The sequence below is a fragment of the Oncorhynchus masou genome, chromosome 18 (genome assembly GCF_036934945.1).
Source record: "Oncorhynchus masou masou isolate Uvic2021 chromosome 18, UVic_Omas_1.1, whole genome shotgun sequence".
Classification (NCBI taxonomy): Eukaryota; Metazoa; Chordata; class Actinopteri; order Salmoniformes; family Salmonidae; genus Oncorhynchus; species Oncorhynchus masou.
In genome coordinates, this window is record NC_088229.1 from 54798121 (window position 1) to 54822804 (window position 24684).

A 24684-nucleotide genomic window follows, 5' to 3' on the forward strand; every position below is an offset into this window, starting at 1 on the left:
TTCGATTTTCTTTTTCTACACACAATACCCCATAATGTGAAATGGAATTATGTTTTTAGACATTTTTACAAATTAATAAAAAATGAAAAGCTGAAATGTCTTGAGTCATTAAGGATTCAATTCCTTTGTTTTGGCCAGCCGAAAGAAGTTCAGTAAACATGTGCTTAACGAGTCACATCATAAGTTGCATGGACTCACTCTGTGCGCAATAATAGTGTTTAACATGATTTTGAATGACTACCTCATCTCTGTACACCACATATACAATTATCTGTAAGGTCCCTCAGTCAAGCAGTGAATTTTAAACACAGATTCAATCACAAAGACCAGGGAGGTTTTCCAATGCCTCGCAAAGAAGGGCACCTATTGGTAGATGGTTAAAAAAAAGCAGGCATTAAATATCCCGTTGAGCATGGTGAAGTTATTAATTACACTTTGGATGGTGTATCAATACACCAAATCACAGATACAGGCATCCTTCCTAACTCAGTTGCTGGAGATTAAGGAAACCGCTCAGGGATTTCGCCATGAGGCCAATGGTGACTTTAACACAGTTCTAGAGTTTAATGGCTATGATAGGAGAACACTGAGAATGGATCAGCAACACTGTAGTTAATAATACTAACCTAATTGTAACGACGTTCATCTTTAGTTGAAGGAGAGTCGGACCGAAATGCAGCGTGTAAGTTACTCATGTTTATTATGTGAAGACAAACGAACGAACTATACACGAATAACTAATAAATACAAAAATAACAAACAGAACGTGAAACCATTTACAGCCTGACTGGTGCACACTACACAGAGACAGGAACAATCACCCACGAAATACAAGGCGAAAACCAGGCTACCTAAATGCGGTTCCCAATCAGCGACAACGAGAATCACCTGACTCTGATTGAGAACCGCCTCAGGCAGCCAACCTATTTAACACACACACACCCCTAATCAATCAAATACAAAAAAAGGAAGAAATAATTATAAATATGTACAAACAGTGTATTCCTAAAGACTAACATAACAAGGATCTACTATTTACAAAACTCACACATGAAAACATTTTCCCAAACACTACAAACCCCAATACGAAAACACAATACATAATAACCCCATGTCACACCCTGGTCTGACTAACTAAAAAACTAAAACACAAAATACTAAGACCAAGGCGTGACAGAACCCCCCCCCCCTAAGGTGTGGACTCCCGAACGCACCTCAAAACCATAGGGAGGGTCCGGGTGGGCGTCTGTCCATGGTGGTGGTTCCGGCTCCGGACGTGGACCCCACTTCATAAATGTCATTGTTACTCCCCTTCGCGTCCATGGATAATCCACCCTAACCGCCGACCATGGCCGAATAGTCCTCACCCAGAACCCTACATAACAGAGGAGCAGCTTGTGACTGAGGGGCAGCTCGGGACTGAGGCAGCTCGGGACTGAGGGGCAGCTCGGGACTGAGGGGCAGCTCGGGACTGAGGGGCAGCTCGGGACTGAGGGGCAGCTCAGCACTGAGAAAAAGCCCAGTACTGAGAAAAAGCCCAGTACTGAGAAAAAGTCCAGCCAGGCAGTTGAATCCGGCAGATCCTGGCTGACTGGCGGATCCTGGCTGACTGGCGGATCCTGGCTGACTGGCGGATCCTGGCCGACTGGCGGATCCTGGCCGACTGGCGGATCCTGGCCGACTGGCGGATCCTGGTCGACTGGCGGATCCTGGCTGACTAGCAGATCTGGCAGATCCTGGCTGACTGGCGGATCCTGGCTGACTAGAAGATCTGGAAGAGTCTGGTTGACTGGCAGATCTGGAAGAGTCTGGTTGACTGGCAGATCTGGAAGAGTCTCGTTGACTGGCAGATCTGGAAGAGTCTGGCTGACTAGAAGAGTCTGGCTGACTGGCAGATCTGGAAGAGTCTGGCTGTCTGGCGGATCTGGAAGAGTCTGGCTGACTGGCAGATCTGGAAGAGTCTGGCTGACTGGCAGATCTGGAAGAGTCTGGCTGACTGGCAGATCTGGCTGCTTCATGCTGACTGACGGCTCTGGCTGCTCCATGCTGACTGGCGGTTCTGGCTGCTCCATACTGACTGACAGCTCTGGCGGCTTCATGGAGACTGGCAGCTCCTTGCAGACTGGCAGCTCCATGCAGACTGGCAGCTCTGGCTGCTCCATGCAGACTAGCTGCTCCATGCAGACTAGCAGCTTAGGCTGCTCTATGCAAACTGACAGCTCTGGCTGCTCAATGTAGACTGGCAGCTCAGGCTGCACTATACAGACAGGAGGCTCCGGCAGCGCTGTAGAGGAGGAAGGCTCTAGACCCGCTGAACAAACGGGAGACTCCGACAGCGCAGGAGAGGGAGAAAGCGCTGGCTGCGCTGAACAGGCGAGGCGCACTGAAGGCCTGATGCGTGGTGCTGGCACTGGTGGTATTTGGCCGAGGACACGCACAGGAAGCCTAGTGCGGGGAGCTGCTACTGGAGGGCTGGGGTGTGGAGGTGGTTCTGGATAGACCGGACCGTGCAGGCACACTGGAGCTCTTGAGCACCGAGCCTGCCCAACCTTACCTGGTTGAATACTCTCGGTTGCCCTGCCAGTGCTGTGAGGAGAAATAGCCCGCACTGGACTATGTAGGCGAACCGGAGACACCGAGCGCAAGGCTGGTGCCATGTAAGCCGGCCCACGCAAAACCCTAGTGACCCTAGTGGCGCAAGAGACGTGTTGGTATGCTTGTAATCATTAAGGACTGGAGAAAAATTTTCAGTTTTTCAGGAGAAAAATTAAATGGAAAGGAGCTAAGCAGAGGCAACATCCTAGAAGAAAACCTGGTTCAGTCTGCTTTCCATCAGACACTGGGAGATGAATTCACCTTTCAGCAGGACAATAACCTAAAACACAAGGTCAAATCTACACTGGAGTCACTTACCAAGAAGACAGTGAATGTTCCCGGCTGGCCACGTTACAGTGTTGACTTAAATCTGCTTGAAAATCTATGGCAAGACATGACAATGGTTGTCTAGCAATGATCAACAACCAATTTGACAGAGCTTGAAGAATTTTGAAAAGAATAATGGGCAAATGTTGTACAATCCAGGTGTGGAAAGCTCTTAGAGTTTTACCCAGAAAGACTCACAGCTGTAATAGCTGCAAAGGTGATTCTAACATGTATTGGCTCAGGGGGTTGAATTCTTATCCAATGAAGATACATTAGTGTTTTATCTTCCATGTGTGTGTTTTATGGCTTGTTTCATCTGTGTGTAATTCTGTGGACAGAAAATCCGCTCAGTGATTGACATGGAGACACAGGGGGTTCCTGAGGAGCTGTCTCTCTCCTTCAACGCCACCTGTCTCAATGGAGAGGTCATCCCTGGCATAAAATCCTGCTCTGGACTCAAAATAGGAGACACGGTAAGAGGGCTTTTTCTCAGATCACTTCATCTTTCCTTATTTTTTCTTTTCCTGAGAGGTCATCCCTAGCCTATACACTCCTGCTCTAGACTTCAAACAGGAGACATGGTATTCACTGGGGCCCTTATCAAATGATGTTGTTTTTTTAAGCCATTCTCAATCCCCACTTTACTGATGACCTCATATGGGAGAACTTACTGTCTGTCTGTCTGTCTGTCTGTCTGTCTGTCTGTCTGTCTGTCTGTCTGTCTGTCTGTCTGTCTGTCTCTGTTCTGCCCAGGGCTACCCTGTTTGAATACTTAAAAAAATGCACCTTTCCTTCCTCCCTTCCTTCCTTGAACTATTCACTGATCTAACCCAAATTGATAGACTAGGAAGGGTTCCATTAAAACACTTTCACCTATCTAGTAATGTCAGATCAACGATTACTTCAAGGAAGGGACGAAGGAAGGGTGTATTTTGTAAGTATTCAAATAGGGTCAAGGACCCCTATACTCTCTTGTATCCCTCCGTCCTTCTTCTTCTTATTATTTCACTTTCTTGAGAGGTAATTTCGGATCTGAATGCGCTCCTCCAGGGAGCTTGCTTCCTTCCCACTTCTATTCTCTCTACTTGTTTTATTTGTTTATTCCTATTATGAGGGAGGGGGTACGTTGCTCTCTTTCGCCTTTTCTTTTGATGGGTGTGTTATGAACTGGTGTGTCTGTGTGTGTGCCTGGGCCTGGCACAAGCCCGTTTCCTGTACACTTCCCCAGTGCTCTGATTCACTTGTGCCAGCCTCATGATCCATGTCCAACTGTCTAGCTTGGAACAGTCACACACGCACACTCGCATGTGGAGGGGGTCAGTCATATGCACACAGTGGAGGGGGTCAGTCATGTACACACTGCTCATATACTCATAGACACCCTCAGTCCCACACCCAAGACCAGGATTGGGGAGTAACAGATGACATGTAATCCGTAACATGTAAGGGATTACAAAAAAATCTGTAAACAGATTACAGATACTTTTGAAAAACTAGATTACTTCGAGGATTACTTTTAAATTCAGAAAGGAGGTTTGACACTTCTCTGTTTTATCAATGACATTCAAAACAGTATTGAAAAAAGGTGCAAGTTTAAGTTTGTTCCACCTGAGCGAGTCTGACCACAAGTCAGAAACCACTATCGTGACACACCAAAGGGGTCTGATCGATCGCTACAGTCCAAGCTATGTCTTCCAATGGTACGACTGCTGACGGCTTCCAAAGATTTTCCAACTTGAATAAACGCTTGGAGGTAAGGATGACAGCAGTGGTGTAGTCTATGGAGATACAGATATCACTTATTATTGATATCTACATTGCAAATTGATGTGAATCACACTGCTGCTCTCTCATTTAGCTATTTGCCCCTTACGGATTGTGGTTGTTGTGGATGGCTGTTCACAAATCTAAATGTGTATTTGAACCCAATAGTGGCTGATTTCAAGAGGTTTAATCTGCCTATCAATCATTGTTTTTGAAACCAGTGGACAGCCAGTGAAAAATGTACTCTTGCAACAGATGCACAGTGTGGAACCCAGCCTATGGAATAAAATGGTGGCTTTTATTGCTCAATCTAATTCATGCTGACAAAAAAATGACATCCATAGGCCTAACGGACACATGCTCAAACTCGCACACTTAAGAGGCAGTCTGTAGTTGCGTCATCCATTTTTGTACACACAGTGGAAGTCGTAAGTTTACATATACCTTAGCCAAATACATTTAAACTCCGTTTTTCACAATTACTGACATTTTTTTTTTATAAAGTAAAAATTCCCTGTTTTAGGTCAGGTAGGATCACCACTTTATTTTAGGAAATGTCAGAATAATAGTCGAGAGAATTATTTATTTCAGCTTTTATTTCTTTCATCACATTCCCAGTGGGTCAGAAGTTTACATACACTCAATTAGTATTTGGTAGCATTGCCTTTAAATTCTTTAACTTGGGTCAAATGTTTCGGGTTGCCTTCCACAAGCTTCCACAATAAGTTGGGTGAATTTTGGCTCATTCCTCCTGACAAAGCTGGTGCAACTGAGTCAGGTTTGTAGGCCTCCTTGCTCGCACATGCTTTTTCTGCCCACAAATGTTCTATAGGATTGAGGTCAGGGTTTTGTGATGGCCACTCCAATACCTTGACTTTGTTGTCCTTAAGCAAATTTTGCCACAACTTTGGAAGTATGCTTGGGGTCATTGTCCATTTGGAAGACCCATTTGCGATCAAGCTTTAACTTCCTGACTGATGTCTTGAGATGTTGCTTCAATATATCCACATAATTTTCCTGCCTCATGACGCCATCTATTTTGTGAAGTGCACCAGTCCCTCCTGCAGCAAAGCACCCCCACAACAAGATGCTGCCACCCCCGTGCTTCACGTTTGGGATGGTGTTCTTCAGCTTGCAAGCCTCCCCCTTTTTCCTCCAAACATAATGATGGTCATTATAGCCAAACAGTTCTATTTTTGTTTAATCAGACCAGAGGACATTTCTCCAAAAAGTATGATCTTTGTCCCCATGTGCAGGTGCACACCGTAGTCTGGATATTTTATGGCGGTTTTGGAACAGTGGCTTCTTCCTTGCTGAGCGGCCTTTCAGCTATGTCGATATAGGACACGTTTTACTGTGGATATAGATACTTTTGTAAATGTTTCCTCCAACATCTTCACCAGGTCCTTTACTGTTGTTCTGGGATTGATTTGCACTTTTCGCACCAAAATACACTCATCTCTAGGAGACAGAACGCATCTCCTTCCTGAGCAGTATGGTGGCTGCGTGGTCCCATGGTGTTTATAATTGCGTACTATTTATGTACAGATGAACGTGGTACCTTTAGGCATTTGGAAATTGCTCCGAAGGATGAACCAAACTTGTGGAGGTCTACAAAAAAATTTCTGCGGTCTTGGCTGATATCTTTTGATTTTCACAGGATGTCAAGCAAAGAGGCACAGAGTTTGAAGGTAGGCCTTGACATACATCCACAGGTACACTTCCAATTGCCTCAAATGATGTCAATTAGCCTATCAGAAGCTTCTAAAGTAAATGTTCCAAGCTGTTTAAAGGCACAGCCAACGTAGTGTATGGAATCTTCTGACCCACTGGAATTGTGATACACTGAATTATAAGTGAAATAATCTGTCTGTAAACAGTTGTTGGAAAAATGACTTGCGTCATGCACAAAGTAGATGTCCTAACCGACTTGCCAAAACTATAGTTTGTTAACAAGACATTTGTGGAGTGGTTGAAAAACTAGTTTTAATGACTCCAATCTAAGTGTATGTAAACTTCTGACTTCAACTGTGTGTATATATATATATATATATATATATCCATTGATTCTTGAAGAATATAACTTAGAAATGCCTCATGATTTTAGTTGAACTGTCACACTCCATAAGAACCCAAAATGTAAGCTTGTTTTTCTCCAATGTTTGTAAACATTGTAAATGTAAACAAACACTGTATAGCCCCATAACATGGTTAAAACAATCCTTTTAATATCATGGATGGTCAGTCCTTAAATCCATAGCTCTGTCTATTAATCTGAGAGTGGTTACATTTCTCCAGGCCCATGCCTCAGCATTTATCAAAACAGGGGTGGGGTGTCATTTTGTTTCATCTGTGGATTGCCCTTTAAACAGCTGCATATTATCAAGATATCAAAGTGTCACCAACAAATAGGTAAACATGCTTATTGCAAATGTAGCATATGGCATTCATTTTTCACATGTAAATAGCACTTTCAGTAGTGCTCCAAGCATGCCATTCCATGAGCACAGCATTTATTTTTCAACTCGAATCAATGAGCCCAATCTGTCCTCCATGACAAAAAAATCATAAACGACAGAGTAGGGCTGAATAAAAAAATCCTTAGTTTTGGGGTTATGCTCAGGTTAAACAATTTGGCTAATCTATACTTCCATATTTCCAAATTTAGCATCCATATATGGCCAGCTATGTAAACTTAAAAATGGATTTATCCTGCAATAGATGTGGTTCAATTGATAACATACATGTTTTACTTCTTCTAATGCCTCTTAAGGGGAAAGTAATCTAAAAGTAACTGGGGCCTGAGGCCACGGTGTAATCAGATTACATTACTGCGTTTGGGTAATCCAAAAGTTACGTTACTGATTACAATTTTGGACAGATAACTAGTAACTGTAACAGATTACATTTAGAAAGTAACCTACCAAAACCCTGCCCAAGACACACACTTTACTGACCTGCATCCCCCTTCTCTAGAACCACATATTCACATTACACATTCCTCCTGTGTGCTACCCATCTACTCACTGCACGAACCTCTTCTACCTCCACACCTCCACCCTTCTACTCCTCCACCCAGGTCTCCTTCAGCGTGGAGGCGCGGGCGCGCGGCTGCCCCAAGGACAAGCGAAAGACGTTCGTCATCAAGCCTGTGGGCTTCAAGGACTCTCTGACCGTCACTGTCACCTTCGAGTGCGAGTGCAAGTGCCAGGCCCGCGCCGAGCCACTCAGCCCTGTCTGTAACAATGGCAACGGCACCTACGAGTGTGGCATCTGCCTGTGTCACCCGGGGCGACTGGGGCCGCGGTGCGAGTGTGCCGAGGGTGACTACAGCACCACGGAACAGGACCGGTGTAGTGTCCCCTCCACCGTGGGCATTGGGGGTGCAGGGGGACCTGGGGCAGCGGTGTGCACTGGGAGGGGCGACTGCGTGTGCGGGCAATGCGTGTGCCACAGCAGCGACTTTGGCAAGGTGTGGGGCAAGTTGTGCGAGTGCGATGACTTCAACTGCCTGCGCTACAAGGGCGAGCTGTGCTCAGGTGAGAGGACAGGGAAGGAGGGAGGGGTTTCAAAGTGCTTAGTGCCTATAACTACAGCCCAGACTTGTTGCTGGTCTGGTCTGGCCACATGTTTACATTTCAGTTAGCTGGAAAATTATTTCTGGCAAGTTCTATAAATGTATAGGTTTTTCAGTGTTTGTGGCCTACAATCTGTCATCACAATTTGACCTTTAATAATTACATTTAGACAACTTATAACACTTTTTATCCCAAGATTAACTTAGACATTCTCAAAACAAATTCCGTTGTTTCTGTCTGAGTTTCTGGGGAAAAATCTGTGAGCTTTTTCCAGGCCAGTACTAGCCATCCTCAATCCTCACCTTACTGAAGACCTCATATGGGAGGAATTACCAACCATAACAGCCAGCCAGACTCTCTCTCACTCTCTCGCTCTCTCCCTGTCTGCCTCTGTTCTGCCCAGGGCTAAGGGCTAGCTCCATTCACAACAAACATGTGGCTCTGTGCTATGAGCTGCGGCTGTGTGGGCTAAGACATGCGTTTGAATGGTGTGTTTGTGTTTGAGCTGAGCTACTGAGGTAATGATAGAACAAGTGCCTACCAAGCTCCGACTTTGCATATGTCACGTAGAAAGAACAAGTAGTTAAAGGTTTATTGTTTGTGTGTACGTAGTTAGTGTGGGTTGGGTTTTAGCTAATGAGGCTAATCAGGCGGTCTTAATAAATGCTTATGTATACATTATAACTGCACCACAAGTTGAAGTAAGCTTTAAAAAATGTGTTAACAGTAGTTCTTACAGTAAGTAGTTAGTGTGGTGTGAATTTGAGCTCAAGTTTGGGTGGTTTAGCGAAAGCAAATGTCTAGTGTATGACCATCCTTAGAGTTTAGCTCTAATGCTAGAGGTCATTCACTGTAAGCGATGCCAGAGTGGGTGCCTTGTGAGGTAAGGCAACAAGGCTGCTGAACACAGGGAACACATGTAAAGCCTGCATTATCTGTGCCCCTGTCAAATAGTGGATTAAGGCCTTCTGTAATGCTGGATTTTGGGTACTGTAAATCTATTCACTTAGTGCTCTGATAACGCTTAATTCAAAGCGTTGCATTCACTGAAATCCACTCACAAGCACAATGTCACTAGCTTTTATCCCATATTCCTGTATCCCCTCATAACCAACATCATCACTGCAAGACATGTACCCTGCCTGCTTCGTTGTACATTTGCCCTCTCCAATCCAATCATCACAACCTTATTTGCTCTATTCCCCAAAGTGCAATGATGATTGAGGAAAATACCTCTCTGCTTTGTCATTGGCTGATGCTGTCATAGAGCTAAAAATAAACCTGGTCTGGTAAAATGGGCCTGAGGTAACGAGCTGGAAATGCAGTTGATGTGTATGTGTGTGTGTGTGTTATGTATTGTTCAGGGTGGGAAACAATGCCCACATAACACAGTTTTAGAGAGAAGCAGTTAGAGAATGGCATAATGACAGGAGAGTGGTGGTTGGAAGGCTTGTGGCTTCCTTAATGTTTGTTTTTGACAAGTCATTTTGTTATCCAGGCGGTTCACTCACTTGCTCCCATTGTTTTCCCGTCCTATTGTTTATCTGGAGTCTGGTCTGTGGTGATAAACCAACAACAGCAGATGTATGTTCTGCACTGTAACGGTCTTACTGGCAAGGGGTCCAAAACAACACACACATATACATGCACGCGCACACACAGGCTAAAAAAGCACCCGGACACCGCTGACACACCATATTTTATGTTCTAGAGAAACAACAATGGAATTAGTTCCACTTCCAGCGCTCCAACTATTACAGAAACAGGACTTACTACTTCCCAGTATTTGGCTTAAAATTCCTGGAATTCCTCACCATTCCAATGCCTGTTTTTTTCCCAGACGGATTTAGGGTGGATTAGCAATTTTTTGATAACACCCAAGTATGCTTTATAGGGATCATGCACTTTGTACAAAATGGTACCCTATTCCCTATTGAGTGCACTACTTTTGACCAGTGCCCACTTTTGACCGGGGCCCATAGGGCTCTGATGAAAAGTTTTGCACATATAGGGAATAGGCTGCCATTTGGAAAAAAGACAATGTGTGTGGAATGTATGGCAAATCTCCTTATGTAACCAATGATTTATCAAATATGTTATCAAGAGTTTGGAAATGCAAATAGATTGTTGATGAAATGACTGTATTGAACATGGTTCAGAAATAGTGTTCATTCGTACCATTCTCTAATGTCACATTCACTGGGATTCATCAAAAAGTGCACCGAAATATTCTGAACTTCTGTAAATATATTATAGGAAGAACACATTTGAGACTATAGTCACCTGAACGACTACCCATGTTTTGACTTTCTCCGCCCCCTCTCAACTTTCCACCCTCCCTTCTCCCTCAACCCTACTCACCTTTCTCCTCTCTCACCTTCCTGTCTTTGCTATACCCTCTTCTTCTCCTCCTCTTCCCTCTATTCTTCCCTCACCCCATCACCCATATTTCTGCATCCTCTCTCTCCTCCTCCTCTCTTCCTTACTTCCTTCCTTCCCTCTCGCTCTCTCCTCCCCCAGGCCATGGCACCTGTGACTGTGGGTTCTGCCAGTGTGACTCGGACTGGCAGGGGGAGAACTGTAACTGCTCCCGCCGTACTGACACCTGTATGTCCAGCCTTGGCCTGCTGTGTAGTGGCCGGGGCCAGTGTGTGTGCGGGGCCTGCGAGTGCACCCAGCCGGGGGCCTATGGGGCCACCTGCGACAAGTGCCCCACCTGCCCCGATGCCTGCACCATGAAGAAGTGAGTGTGGTATCCACACAAACTCACAGACAGACACACACACACACACACACACACACTCTCACACAGAGAAAAGGTCCACAGTGTTGTACCTAAGAAAAAGTACTGTACAGTTCAACTCAGACTAGACTGACTCACAGACAGTTGAGTCATTGAATAATTGTAATAATGTAATTGCCTCATGTTGAGAAGAACGTGAGTAATATATGCTGACGTGTGTGTGTGTGTGTGTGTGTGCGCGTGTGTGCGTGCGCGCGCGTGTGTGTGTGTGTGTGTGCGCGCGCCTGGACTGGTACAGAGAGTGTGTGGAATGTAAGCATTTCAAGCGAGGGAAGCTGTTTGATGATAACACCTGCACCCGCATCTGCAGAGACGAGATTCAGCTGGTGGACGACCTTGGTAAGACAAATCCATTTCAAATCCCATTTGATTTAAGTATCCCTTTTTACAGCTACATTCACAAAGTACTTTACAGTAACCCAACCTTGACCCCCAAAGCAAGCAGCAGCACAGTAGTAAGGCAAAACTCCCTAGAAGGAAGAAACCATGAGTGGAACCAGACTCGGAGGTGGGGCCCATCCTCCTCTGACTGTGCCAGGTCGGAGTTTGGAGTACAAATGACCGGCTAGTCCACACAGTTCACAGCATATGTGACCAACAAAGCCAAATGGTTGTCCATTTAGGCAAATAAGACACCAAATATTTGACTGAAAAACAAGCTTCAAACCACCTCTGTTTAATATCCAACATGAATACCCAAATGAACATCATGACGCTGTCTTGAGATTGTCATGAGCATGACACCATTTACAGTCAAGATGGCTGTATCAAATGATAGGACTATTTTGTGTAAAGACAAGAGAAAGATGATTCCCTACTCCTTCTCTCTGCCTCCCAGAGTTCCATGATAAAAATGCTGTGAACTGCACCTATAAGGATGAGGATGACTGTGTGGAGCGCTTCCAGTATTATGAAGACGCCAGTGGCAAGTCCATCCTATTTGTGGTCAAAGAGCCTGGTAAGAATCATACAAACACACGCACACAAATACACACACCCCTTTTTGAGGACATCTTTTGTGTCCGCAAAATGCTAAACTTCAGATTTCAGTAGAAGTGTGTTTGAACACTAATGGCTGTTGTTTTATTTTATTTACCAAAAGTAAAAGTAAGTCACCACAAGACACTACAACCACAAACCAACACATCCAGGCCCACGCTCTTTGGAGCCTCATGTTCAATCAGTGCTCCCTTTTGATCCCACCTACCCCCATCCATCGCCATCCATCCCCATCCATCCATCTGCTTGTTAAGCGGCCATGTTGAAAGAGTCGTCGGTTGCAAAAAGTTGTTAACAGCCAGCGCCCGCAGAGAAAGCCTGTCCCTGGGCCTGCTTTTAGTGGACCCACGTGTGGACCCTACCTTGTAAAAAGACGCTCGTAAACAAGCACCCGGCTCCCGAGGAACCCGCTGACGCTTCACAATCCTCTGGGGAGGAAGGAGGGAGGAGTGAGAGAGAAGTGGGGGGTTAGTGGTGGAGGAGAGGGAGAGCGGGAGGGAGAGAGGGAGAGAGAGAGAACACTAAACAGAAACAGTTATGTTGAACCTGCCTCAAATAGTCGCCAAAAGTATTTTGGGTTGTATTAGGTTTAGTTGATGTGTAGAGCCTGCCAGAACTGGAATTCCTGAAGTCCAACTCATGTAAGCAGAGGTAGAATAAACAAACCTTTGGTTAGCACAAAATTACTATATCCTTCACTTTCTATGTGTACACTCAAAAAGGTGCTATCTAAAACCTAAAAGGGTTCTATAGCTGTCCCCATAGGAGAACCCTTTGAAGAACCCTTTTTGGTTACCGGTAGAACCCTTTTGGTTCCAGGTAGAACCCTATTGGGTTCAATGTAGAACCCTTTCCCCAGAGGGTTCTACATGGAAGCCAAAAGAGTTCGACCTGTAACCATAAAGGGTTCTCCTATGGGGACAGCTGAAGAACCCTTTTGGAACCCTTTTTTCTAAGATTGTATACTCATACGGTACATATTGCCATAAACAAGGCGTGTTTACAATTTGAAACATCATCCCATACACAATCGGTACAGACTCATACGTTTCATCAACAGACACTAATGAGCCTGGTCGCAGATCTGCTTGTGCTGTGTAGCAACGCCTATGTCAATAGCGTAGGAGTTGGCTAGACAGCACAGACAGATCTGAGACCAGGCTAAATAAAACCAACTTGTGGAATCAAAATGTATTCGGATGAGGAGACGGGGATCATATCACCCATTCAAAGCCATACAAAGACACTTGAAATGCTAGAATGGTGCAACCCATCTGGACAAGAGGAATATGTGAGAATGCTGTTCATCGACTACAGCTCAGCATTTAACACCATAGTACCCTCCAAGCTCGTCATCAAGCTCGAGACCCTGGGTCTCGACCCCGCCCTGTGCAACTGGGTACTGGACTTCCTGATGGGCCGCCCCCAGGTGGTGAGGGTAGGTAACAACATCTCCACCCCGCTGATCCTCAACACTGGGGCCCCACAAGTTTGTGTTCTGAGCCCTCTCCTGTACTCCCTGTTCACCCACGACTGCGTGGCCACGCACGCCTCCAACTCAATCATCATGTTTGCGGACGACACAACAGTGGTAGGCTTGATTACCAACAACGACGAGATGGCCTACATGGAGGAGGTGAGGGCCCCCGGAGTGTGGTGTCAGGAAAATAACCTCACACTCAACGTCAACAAAACTAAGGAGATGATTGTGGACTTCAGGAAACAGCAGAGGGAACACCCCCCTATCCACATTGATGGAACAGTAATGGAGAGGGTAGTAAGTTTTAAGTTCCTCGGCGTACATATCAAAGAGAAACTGAATTGGTCCACCCACACAGACAGCATAGTGAAGAAGGCACAGCAGCGTCTCTTCAACCTCAGGAGGTTGAAGAAATTCGGCTTGTCACCAAAAGCACTCACAAACTTCTACAGATGCACAATCGAGAGCATCCTGTCGGGCTGTATTACCGCCTGGTACGGCAACTGCTCCGCCCACAACCGTAAGGCTCTCCAGAGGGTAGTGAGGTCTGCACAACGCATCACTGGGGGCAAACTACCTGCCCTCCAGGACACCTACACCACCCGATGTCACAGGAAGGCCATAATGATCATCAAGGACAACAACCACCCGAGCCACTGCCTGTTCACCCCGCTATCGTCCAGAAGGCGAGGTCAGTACAGGTGCATCAAAGCTGGGACCGAGAGACTGAAAAACAGCTTCTATCTCAAGGCCATCAGACTGTTAAACAGCAACCACTAACATTGAGTGGCTGCTGCCAACACACTGACTCAACTCCAGCCCCTTTAATGATGGGAATTGATGTCAAATATATCACTAGCCACTTTAAAAAATGCTACTTAATATAATGTTTACATACCCTACATTATTTATCTCATATGTATACGTATATACTGTACTCTATATCATCTACTGCATCTTTATGTAATACATGTATCACTAGCCACTTTAAACTATACCACTTTGTTTACATACTCATCTCATATGTATATACTGTACTCGATACCATCTACTGCATCTTGCCTATGCAGCTCTGTACCATCACTCATTCATATATCTCTATGTACATATTCTTTATCCCTTTACACTTATGTGTGTAAGGTAGTAGTTTTGGAATTGTTAGCTGGATTACTCGTTGGTTATTACTGCATTGTCGGAACTAGAAGCACAAGCATTTCGCTACGCTCGCATTAACATCTGCTAACCATGTGTATATGACAAATACAATTTGATTTGATTTGAGACTTCTTTAAGTCGTGACGCGGCACCAAAAAAAAAGATAACTTTTAAACAGTGTAACTGTGTGTCCAATATTTAAAATCATATCCTATAACCATATCCTAACAGTGTCCAGGCTCTTCTTATTCAGCCGTGAAGATGGGAGGATGGATAGAGCAGTGAGATGAGAGAAGTGAGTAGGAGGTAGAGCAACAGGAAATTGAGTTACAGCGAGGGAGGTATAGAATGAGAAGAATGATGCATAAGAGGGGAGGGAAATCGGAAAGGTGGGAGAAAAGAAGTTGCTTTGATGTAGCTGTAAAAGTACACCCCTGCCTGCTTCCTCGGGAATGTTGCGCAACAAACGCACGCACACACTTACACACCCACAAACAAACGCACAGACACACACACGGATGGACCCAAACGAGGGACCAGAATGAGGGAGAGGAGGTATAACTCATTTGGTATAGGTCATCACTTCCTCATGTTCATCACTAGCCGTTTCGCTATGTAAGGGATAATCAAAGAGGGGCGTTCTATGGAATATAATGCACGACGTGGAAGGTGTGTTCCACGAGGCGCTAGCGTAGTGGCACTAACCTTCCACGGAGTTGCATTATTGTCCAGAGAACGCATAGAGCCACGAGTTGATTATCCCCGGGTATAATTTAACACATTTGATGCTAGAAATGTATTCAGTTGCCGGTAGAAATGTGTTCAACATCCACTGAAGTAGCTAACCTGCAAGTTTACTAGATCGCTACAATAGTTGCCTTGGTAACCAAACAAACAGACTTGCTAGTTTAGCTAACTAAACCATAAATCCTAGCTCAAACAAAGAACATGTAAGAATGAACTTCATAGCCATTGAATTAGACCCTGCATTATTTAAGTGATAATTCCTTAGAAGCTGGTGTTTGGAGGATATACAGTGCATTCGGAAAATATTCAGACCCCTTGACTTTTTCCACATTTTGTTACATTACAGCCCTCCTCTAAAATTGATTAAATAGTTTTTTTCATCAATCTACACACAATACCCAATAATGAAAAAGCAAAAACAGGTTTTTAGAAATGTTTGCACATTTAAAAAAAAAAAAAATGGAAATATCACATTTACAGAAATATTTACTTTGTTGAAGAACCTTTAGCAGCAAATACAGCCTCGGGTCTTCTTGGGTATGATGCTATAAATTTGACACACTTGTATTTGGGGGGTTTCTTCCACTCAACTCTGCAGATCCTCTCAGGCTCTGTCAGGTTGAATGGCTAGCGTCACAGCTATTTTCAGGGTTCAAGTCCGGGCTCTGGCTGGGCCACTCAAGGACATTCAGAGACTTGTCACGAAGACACTCCTGCATTGTCTTAGCTGTGTGCTTAGGGTTGTTGTCCTGTTGTAAGATGAACATCCCCAAGGCATGATGCTGGCACCACCATGCTTCACCATAGGGATGGTGGCAGGATTTCTCCAGGCATGATGCTTGGAATTCAGGCCAAAGAGTTCAGTTTTCGTTTCATCAGACCAGAGAATCTTGTTTCTCATGGTCAGAGTCCTTTAGGTGCCTTTTGGCAAACTCTAAGTGGGCTGTCATGTGCCTTTTACTGAAGAATGGCTTCTCTACCATAACGGCCTGATTGGTGGAGTGCTGCAGAGATGGTTGTCCTTCTGGAAGGTTCTCCCATCTCCACAAAGGAACCCTGGAGCTCTGTCAGAGTGACCATCGGATTCTTGGTAACCTCCCTGACCAAGGCCCTTCTCCCCCGATGGCTCAGTTTAGTCAGGTGGACAGCTCTAGGAATAGTCTTGGTGGTTCCAAACTTCTTCCATTTAAGAATGATGGAGGCCACTGTGTTCTTGGGGACCTTAAATGCTGTAGGAATTTATTTGGTACCTTTCCCCATATCTGTGCCTCGACACAATCCTGTCTCAGAGTTCTATGGACAATTCCTTCGACCTCATGGCTTGCTTTTTGCTCTAGCGTGCACTGTCAACTGTTGGACCTTTATATAGACTGGTGTGTGCCTTTCCAAGTCATATCCAATCAATTGAATTTACCACAGGTTGACTCCAATAAAGTTGTAGAAAGAGCTCAGGGATGATCTATGCAGGTTGCACCTGAACTCAATGTCGAGTCTCATAGCAAAGTGTTTGAATACTTATGTATATAAGGTTTTTATTTATTTTTTATTTATAAAATTGCAAACATTTCTAAACCTGTTTTTGCTTTGTCATTACGGGGTATGTTAGCGTTGCGTAAATTCGAATCTGGTATCAGGATAAATATGACAATGAGTCACCGATTGTATACTATGTATTTTTTATTAACTAAGCAATAAATGGCAAATGCAACTTTCGTATATACGGGCTCACTGTAATACCACGCAGGGCAGAACAGGGAACTGACAGGATGTATGTAAACAGTGTTCTTATACTGTGATAGACATAGTTCCAACCCATCTGTTGACCTATCACAGTAGAGGCTGAGCGTGGTTTAGACTTGCTCAGCCTATCGCAGGCGCTCAGGCTGGTCCCCGCCTCTTGGCGCTTCTTGGAGTCCTCCCTCCGTCGATGTATAGATTCTTACTGTTCTGGTATCACAGCCTAGTCATAACAGTTGCTCAGTTCCTGCTATTGTGTTGTTCAGTATTTCTCCATCTCAGTTAAACCTCATGATGACCACCCCTCCCTATACCTGATTAACCACATCTTTGTAAGATACAGCAAGTCACACCATGTGCTCAATATTGTTACATACAAACACAAGGACAAAGCATCTGCTGGGCTGTTATCTACAGTTTTGCAACATGCAGGTCACACAATGTTACACAGTTCTTGTCACACACACACAATCAGGCAAGCGGTTGTTTAATCTCACGATGATGCTCAAGTGCACAAAATGCAGATACTTCACACAGCCAACATCAGATAATATTTAATCATATATATATATATGGTAATGGCTATAATGTAAAACACAGAATCCCACAGGTATTGTGTGTAGATTGAGGGAAAAAAGATGTAATGAATATTAGAATAAGGATGTAATGTAACAAAATGTGGAAGAAGGGAAAGGGTCTCGATACTTTCCGAATGCACTGTATTGGGAAGGGTGTTGCGGGAAACCGTGCCAATATATCCACCGAACACCGGCTTCCAGAGCATTATCACTTTCATACAACTAGTTACCAACATATTCCAATTAGGATTTACATAGTTTCATTCAAAACTTTATTTTGATTCATTTATTCATACTATTTCATCCTTCCACAGGATATAGTCCCTACACAGACCCCGGGGTGCTACCCAAGTCTGCTGGTTGTTCTATTGATTCAGTTGCCAGAGACGCGACCCAGTCGTTCATTCTTTTTGTTCTTAATCTATGGACGCGACCCAGTCGTTCGTTCTAAATGTTCCATTGCCATACTGACTGGCAACTATCTTATCCCTTGCATGTTAGCTAGCCAACTATGGCTAACTTATAGTCACTTCAAACAGTGCAGCCAGAATAACAACAGTAGCTGCATTTGCATTTCTTTAAGCTGTTTTCTAGTGACATTTATTTGGATACACCCATAACAATGAGCTAATGAGGATGTACTTGAGCTCAATTTCAAATCTCATAGCAAAGGGTCTGAATACTTATGTAAATAAGGTATTTGTCACGCCTTGGTCATTGTATTTTGTGTTTTCGTTATATATTTGGTTAGGCCAGGGTGTGACATGGGTTTATGTATTGTATTTTCGTATTGGGGTTTGTAGTATTTGGGATTGCGGCTGAGTAGGGGTGTTGTATAGGCTTGGCTGCCTGAGGCGGTTCTCAATCAGAGTCAGGTGATTCTCGTTGTCTCTGATTGGGAACCGTATTTAGGTAGCCTGGTTTTCACTTTGTATTTCGTGGGTGATTGTCCTTAGTGTCTTGATGTCCTTGTGCTGTGTTAGTTGACACCAGTTTAGGCTGTTTCGGTTTTCATTTTCGTTTATTTGTTTTGTAGTGTTTTGTATTGATTCGTGTTACGTTTGTTTTATTAAACATGGATCACAATAGACACGCTGCAGTTTGGTCCGACTCTCCTTCACCATATGAAAACCGTGACAGTATTTCTGTTTTTTTTCCCTAAAAACCTGTTTTCGCTTTGTCATTATGTGGTATTGTGTGTACATTGATGAGGAATAAAAGTCATTTAATCAATTTTATAATAAGGCTGTTATGTAACAAAATGTGGAAAAAGTCAAGGGGTAGTCCGGGTAGCTATTTGATAGTGTGGGTAGCTATTTGATAGTCCGGGTAGCTATTTGGTTAACCATTTAACAAACTATTTAGCAGTTAGTTCAGTATCATAAACGAGTATTCAACAAAGCCATGGTATAAAATACCTTACAGTTCCTCTTGTTGTTCCTTATAATGCCTTAATAATGTAAACATATTTAGACTGGATACAGTAACAGAATCATTATTACCAGCTCTCACACTCCAACAGAGTTATTGGAGACATTTGGTATTGTTTTCCTGATCTAAGAACAGCTTCTCCTAACCAAATCCCAATCCTAACCATATGCGCAAAGCGTAAAACTTACTTTCGAACAGTGCTTAGGGACAATAGGCTTTGTGAAGGGCTCAAATGTTAAAAGCTTGTCTTTCTGTGCTTCTGGCAACTGATGTTTGATGTCTTGCCCTCATGTGTTGCTGTATTGTGTTATGTGGAAGTTTGCTGACATTTTATTATTGTAGACCGGGCTCTCTCACAAAGGAGATTCCTATCTCAATTCGATTTTACCTGAATAAAGGATAAATAAAATAAACATCCCTTGGTTGCCCCTCTTCCCCCAGACTGCCCTAAGGGTCCAGACATCCTGGTGGTGCTGCTGTCCGTAGCCGGGGCCATCTTGGTTCTGGGTCTGGCCGGCCTGCTTATCTGGAAGCTGCTGGTCACCATTCATGACCGCCGTGAGTTCGCCAAGTTTGAGGAGGAGCGTGCTCGCGCCAAGTGGGATACGGTAAGATGCTGCATCACATCCGACCGTGAGTCCCATATATAGGCCCAGCGTCGTCCGGGTTTGGCCGGGGTAGGCTGTCATTGTAAATAAGAATTTGTTCTTAACTGACTTGCTTAGTTAAATAAAGGTTCAATTCAAAGAAAAAAGAGAGAGGGCACTGGGCACACACACATTTGTGCACACACACATTCTTGGCTTGCTAGGCTGAAACCAACCCGTAGTCCATGGGTGGCCAACAACGCCAGTCCTGGGGAGCTACAACCATTCAACTGGACACAATCTTCCATTTAGAACACAAGTAGATTAATCGGATGTGGGATTCCATTAATCAGCCAGCTTTCTATGCTTAATTTTGAATTTGAGGGTGTCACAGTGCAAGGCTATGAACTACCAGGTATACCACGGTGTCTACTGCTCCCCTACCATACAAAGCAATGTATTATAGAAGGCAAAAAGATCATAAATATTTGTTCATTTGTGTTATTGAAACATCTATTGTTTGGTTGGAAGCAGAGGTCGGGTCTCTCACTCTCTCTTTCTCTCTCATTATGCTTTTTATGATTTTTTTCGCTGCAATGTTCCTCCCTGTACAGAAAAAAGCAGCCTCCACTCCGCAGGGGTGGCTTGGTTGGCACTGAAATTAGCTAACGCTAATGAGCTTTTACAGGCAGTGGCAGGGGCTGCCTCACACACACAGTTCCCATCAGACATCCCGTCCTGAGCTCATCTGGAGTCCCTAATCCTGCGCATGGGATGCCAGAACTCCCATCATCCTCCTTGCTTAAATGTGCTCAATTTGTTGTAACTCGAGTGCCGGGCGGCATATGAGCCACAGGAGTGATAGGTGTACCATGTGTCTGAAGTGAGGCTACTGTTCATAACTCCTCATAGAGCTCCTGAAGTGAGGCTACTGTTCATAACTCCTCATATAGCTCCTGAAGTGAGGTTACTTTTCATAACTCCTCATAGAGCTCCTGAAGTGAGGCTACTGTTCATAACTCCTCATAGAGCTCCTGAAGTGAGGTTACTTTTCATAACTCCTCATAGAGCTCCTGAAGTGAGGTTACTGTTCATAACTCCTCATAGAGCTCCTGAAGTGAGGCTACTGTTCATAACTCCTCATAGAGCTCCTGAAGTGAGGTTACTGTTCATAACTCCTCATAGAGCTCCTGAAGTGAGGCTACTGTTCATAACTCCTCATAGAGCTCCTGAAGTGAGGTTACTTTTCATAACTCCTCATAGAGCTCCTGAAGTGAGGCTACTGTTCATAACTCCTCATAGAGCTCCTGAAGTGAGGCTACTGTTCATAACTCCTCATAGAGCTCCTGAAGTGAGGCTACTGTTCATAACTCCTCACAGAGCTCCTGAAGTGAGGTTACTTTTCATAACTCCTCATAGAGCTCCTGAAGTGAGGCTACTGTTCATAACTCCTCATAGAGCTCCTGAATTGAGGCCCACGTTCAACTCACAACCCACATTCAGGTCAATTCAGGAATGGGTGGATCTTGAAATCTAATGCACGCTAATAAATTCCTGAAATGAATTTCAGTTCATCAACTGAATTGACTTGAGCTGAATTGTAGTTGACCCCATAACATTAATTCTGAAACTCTCTGTTTTGAACTGTAGGTCCATAACCCCCTGTACAAAGGAGCCACCTCAACCTTCACAAACATCACATACAGAGGCAACAAGGAGTGATGGCAACCAGGATCACCGAAATGACTGCATCATTTGAAGGATCATTACAATAACTGCATCCCATTGGATTCTTTCAATTTCCTCTGGAATGTTACGATTTCATGTGCTGGCTCTACTGTCACAAGACGAAGATGTAATATTTGTGTAGTGGTTTGTTGTACATATGTATTTAAACGATACCAAATATGTTTTTCGGAGGCATTTCAACATTAACTACCAACAAGTTCATTCAAAATCCATCAATATAACTTAGGCTGTCCATTAATGAAAGTAGAGTCGGCTACATTGAGAGAAATGTACGACAGTAGACGTGACTCGAGTTAGGCACATTACTTTCTTTAGTGACAGAGGAGAAGCGAAGGACAAATAGAAGAGGACGGCCACCCCTCAGAGTCTGGTTCCTCTCATGGTTTCTTCCTAGGTTCCTGCCTTTCTAGGGAGTTTTCCTCGCCACTGTGCTTCTACATCTGTGTTGCTTGCTGTTTGGGGTTTTAGGCTGGGTTTCTGTACAGCACTTTGTGACATCGGCTGATGTAAAAAGGGCTTTATAAATACATTTGATTGATTGACTGATAATGATACTCATAGCATACGCATGACATCACTTACTCATCAGCGTGTTGTAATTTCCTGTTTGTAAGAGTCTGGCATGATAAGCACATTGTCCAAATAACATTTCTGAGACATGTGGTTTAGCGATCTGTCACTTTGCTAAAACAAAAAAAATGCCTTTGGGTTCTCCCGCGTTCTCATTTCACAGATAAACAGTTTCCTTCAGTTGTTGGCATTGACTTGCAACATATCTCTCAGATATGCAAAAAAAATTATACTTAAATGTTTTTACGCCAGCCGTGTTGTATATTATGATTCTATGTACCGCACATTGCCCCATAGCCATAGTGTATTAGAGTAGGAGTGCTGCTCTAGGATCAGATCATAATGAATAAGATTACATGGATATGGGGAACCTGATCCTAGATCAGGAGTGCAACTCTGAAATGACCAATTGGTAAAGAGGAGTGGAGTCTTTGTATGTGAAACCAGCACCCCCTTCTTAAATTCCCGGTTATTGTCAATATAATGTTCAGGTATACCATTCTTCAGACACAACACCACAAATCATCTCGCAATCACATGAATACATTCACTCCTTTAGTGGAAGCATCATAGTCGGTGTTTTGTATTCAGAAATGTGACGTGTTATTCAGATATTTGCTCACTGTATATAATTGTTGCACTTGTTTCCTTTAATCAACTGCCCTTGTGGATTATGGGCCAGTTAAAGCTGTCAATCATTTGTAAGACTAAACTTTAACTGGACCTCCAGCCAAGATGTCACTGATGACAGACTCCGGACACCGTTTTTATTTGCTCAAAACATCACCATTACCAGAAAAGGAAGGAAGCACAGAGTACGCTCTTACTCTTACTATGATGACATCATTCCATATCAAATTCACAGGGTCTGCATTGTAAAAAAAAAACGTTTGTAATTCTTTTACATTGTTTTTCATATCCACTTTTGCAAGGGACACATTTAAATAAATACATAAATTTACTTTGTCTGATATGCATTTCTTATTATAAACGGGGTCGTTCGAGCCCTCGAATGCTGATTAGCTGAAAGCTGTGGTATATTAGACCGTATACAACGGATGTGACAAACCATTTATTTTTACTGTTCTAATTACATTTATAACTAGTTTATAATAGCAATAAGGCACCTCGGGGGTTTGTGGTATATGGCTAAGGGCTGTAGCCAGGCACTCTGCATTGCATCATGTGGTAGAACCGCCCTTAGCTGTAGTATATTGGCCATATACCACACCCCCTCCCATTATTGCTTAAGTAATTGTTGTAAAGTTAAATATAGCAGAACACTGCATGCAAAATGATTGGCTACTGGGTTTTAAAGTTAAAAACAACTTTCATATTGTGCTGTGAGTGTGCATGATTGGAATACTCAACAAGAAAGTGTTTACAGAGTAAAACTAAATTAATATATTAGAAATATATTAGGTTGACTATGGTTTCTTGCAGTGTGTGAAGACTGTCGTCTAGTTTACCCCTGAAAGCGGGTTAGCAGTTTTGGTTAAATAAACCCCTCAATATTTTTACTTGTGAGAGGGGCTTGTCAAAGAGCCTTGCCTCCTCTTTGGGCTTCTGTTTCAGGGACCAAAGCGAGGAGGCCAAGGGCCAGTTTGTTTAGCATATTATTCATATTGTGTAGAACAATGCTTCCCTCTTCTGGCCTGTATGCAAATGTCAGGCCTTTTGGTAGACATGTCATGCACGACAGATAATTGCAATGACTGATGACCACCCCAAACCCTGGAATTAGTGACGTACTCAGTCCCAACCCCTGGAATCGATGTAATTAGTTAGTGACCACATTTACATGCACGCCAATATTCCGTTATTATTCGGGATAGGCCTACTCAAGTATTCTGTTTTTTTAGTTTACACATAAACATAATATCCCGTTTACAATAAAAGGCTTGTATCCCGGTTATCAGAAACTGGGATAAAATGCCTGAGATATGCATATTTTTCTACGGGTTACTGTGGCATATAAACATCTTATCCTGTTTCCTTTTGTTTTTCGCGGTCTGCGCAGAATCGGTTTCGCATATCGTGGGTGGTGTGTGATATTTTCATCTGATTGTCAAAAGAATCACTTAAAAAAACATTTGGTAGGACATTTGTTTTTCAACTAAAGTTAGATACATGGGGCTTCCCTTCTGTCATAACTTGTTGCCCCAGAAGACTAAATAAAGTAGTGCTCACCAGAATAATGTCTTAAATTGATGTTCACCCGACCTAGAATAGCTCACAATCTCCCATTAGAATTCTCTTCGATTATTGTCACAGCCGCATATATTCCCCGCATATATTGTGTTCAAATCACCAACGAACTATCATGGTCCAAACACACCAAGACAGCCATGAAGAGGGCACGACAAAAAAAACCTTTCACTCTCAGGAGACTGAAAAGATTTGGCATGGGTCCCCAGATCCTCAAAAAGTTATACAGCTGCACCATTGAGAGCATCCTGACCGGTTGCATCACCGCCTGGTATGGCAACTGCTAGGCATCTGACCGTAAGGCGCTACAGGGTGTAGTGCGTACGGCCCAGTACATCACTGGGTCCAAGCTTCCTGCCATCCAGGACCTATATAA

At 43.7% G+C, this 24684-nt stretch overlaps 1 protein-coding gene across 3 annotated transcripts in view; it reads left to right on the plus strand.

The window, feature by feature from the left end:
- Window positions 1-23061, plus strand: part of LOC135504838 (integrin beta-3-like) — a 43357-nt gene extending 20296 nt beyond the window's left edge. For all 3 annotated transcript variants that reach the window (XM_064923730.1, XM_064923732.1, XM_064923731.1), the window contains 7 exons: window positions 3261-3395; window positions 7766-8225; window positions 10785-11007; window positions 11306-11406; window positions 11906-12025; window positions 19636-19802; window positions 21432-23061. In XM_064923730.1, the coding sequence (XP_064779802.1) occupies window positions 3261-3395; window positions 7766-8225; window positions 10785-11007; window positions 11306-11406; window positions 11906-12025; window positions 19636-19802; window positions 21432-21503 (1278 nt within the window). In that variant the 3' untranslated portion in view covers window positions 21504-23061. The remainder of the gene's footprint in view (window positions 1-3260; window positions 3396-7765; window positions 8226-10784; window positions 11008-11305; window positions 11407-11905; window positions 12026-19635; window positions 19803-21431) is intronic.
- The last annotated feature ends 1623 nt before the right edge of the window (window positions 23062-24684 follow it).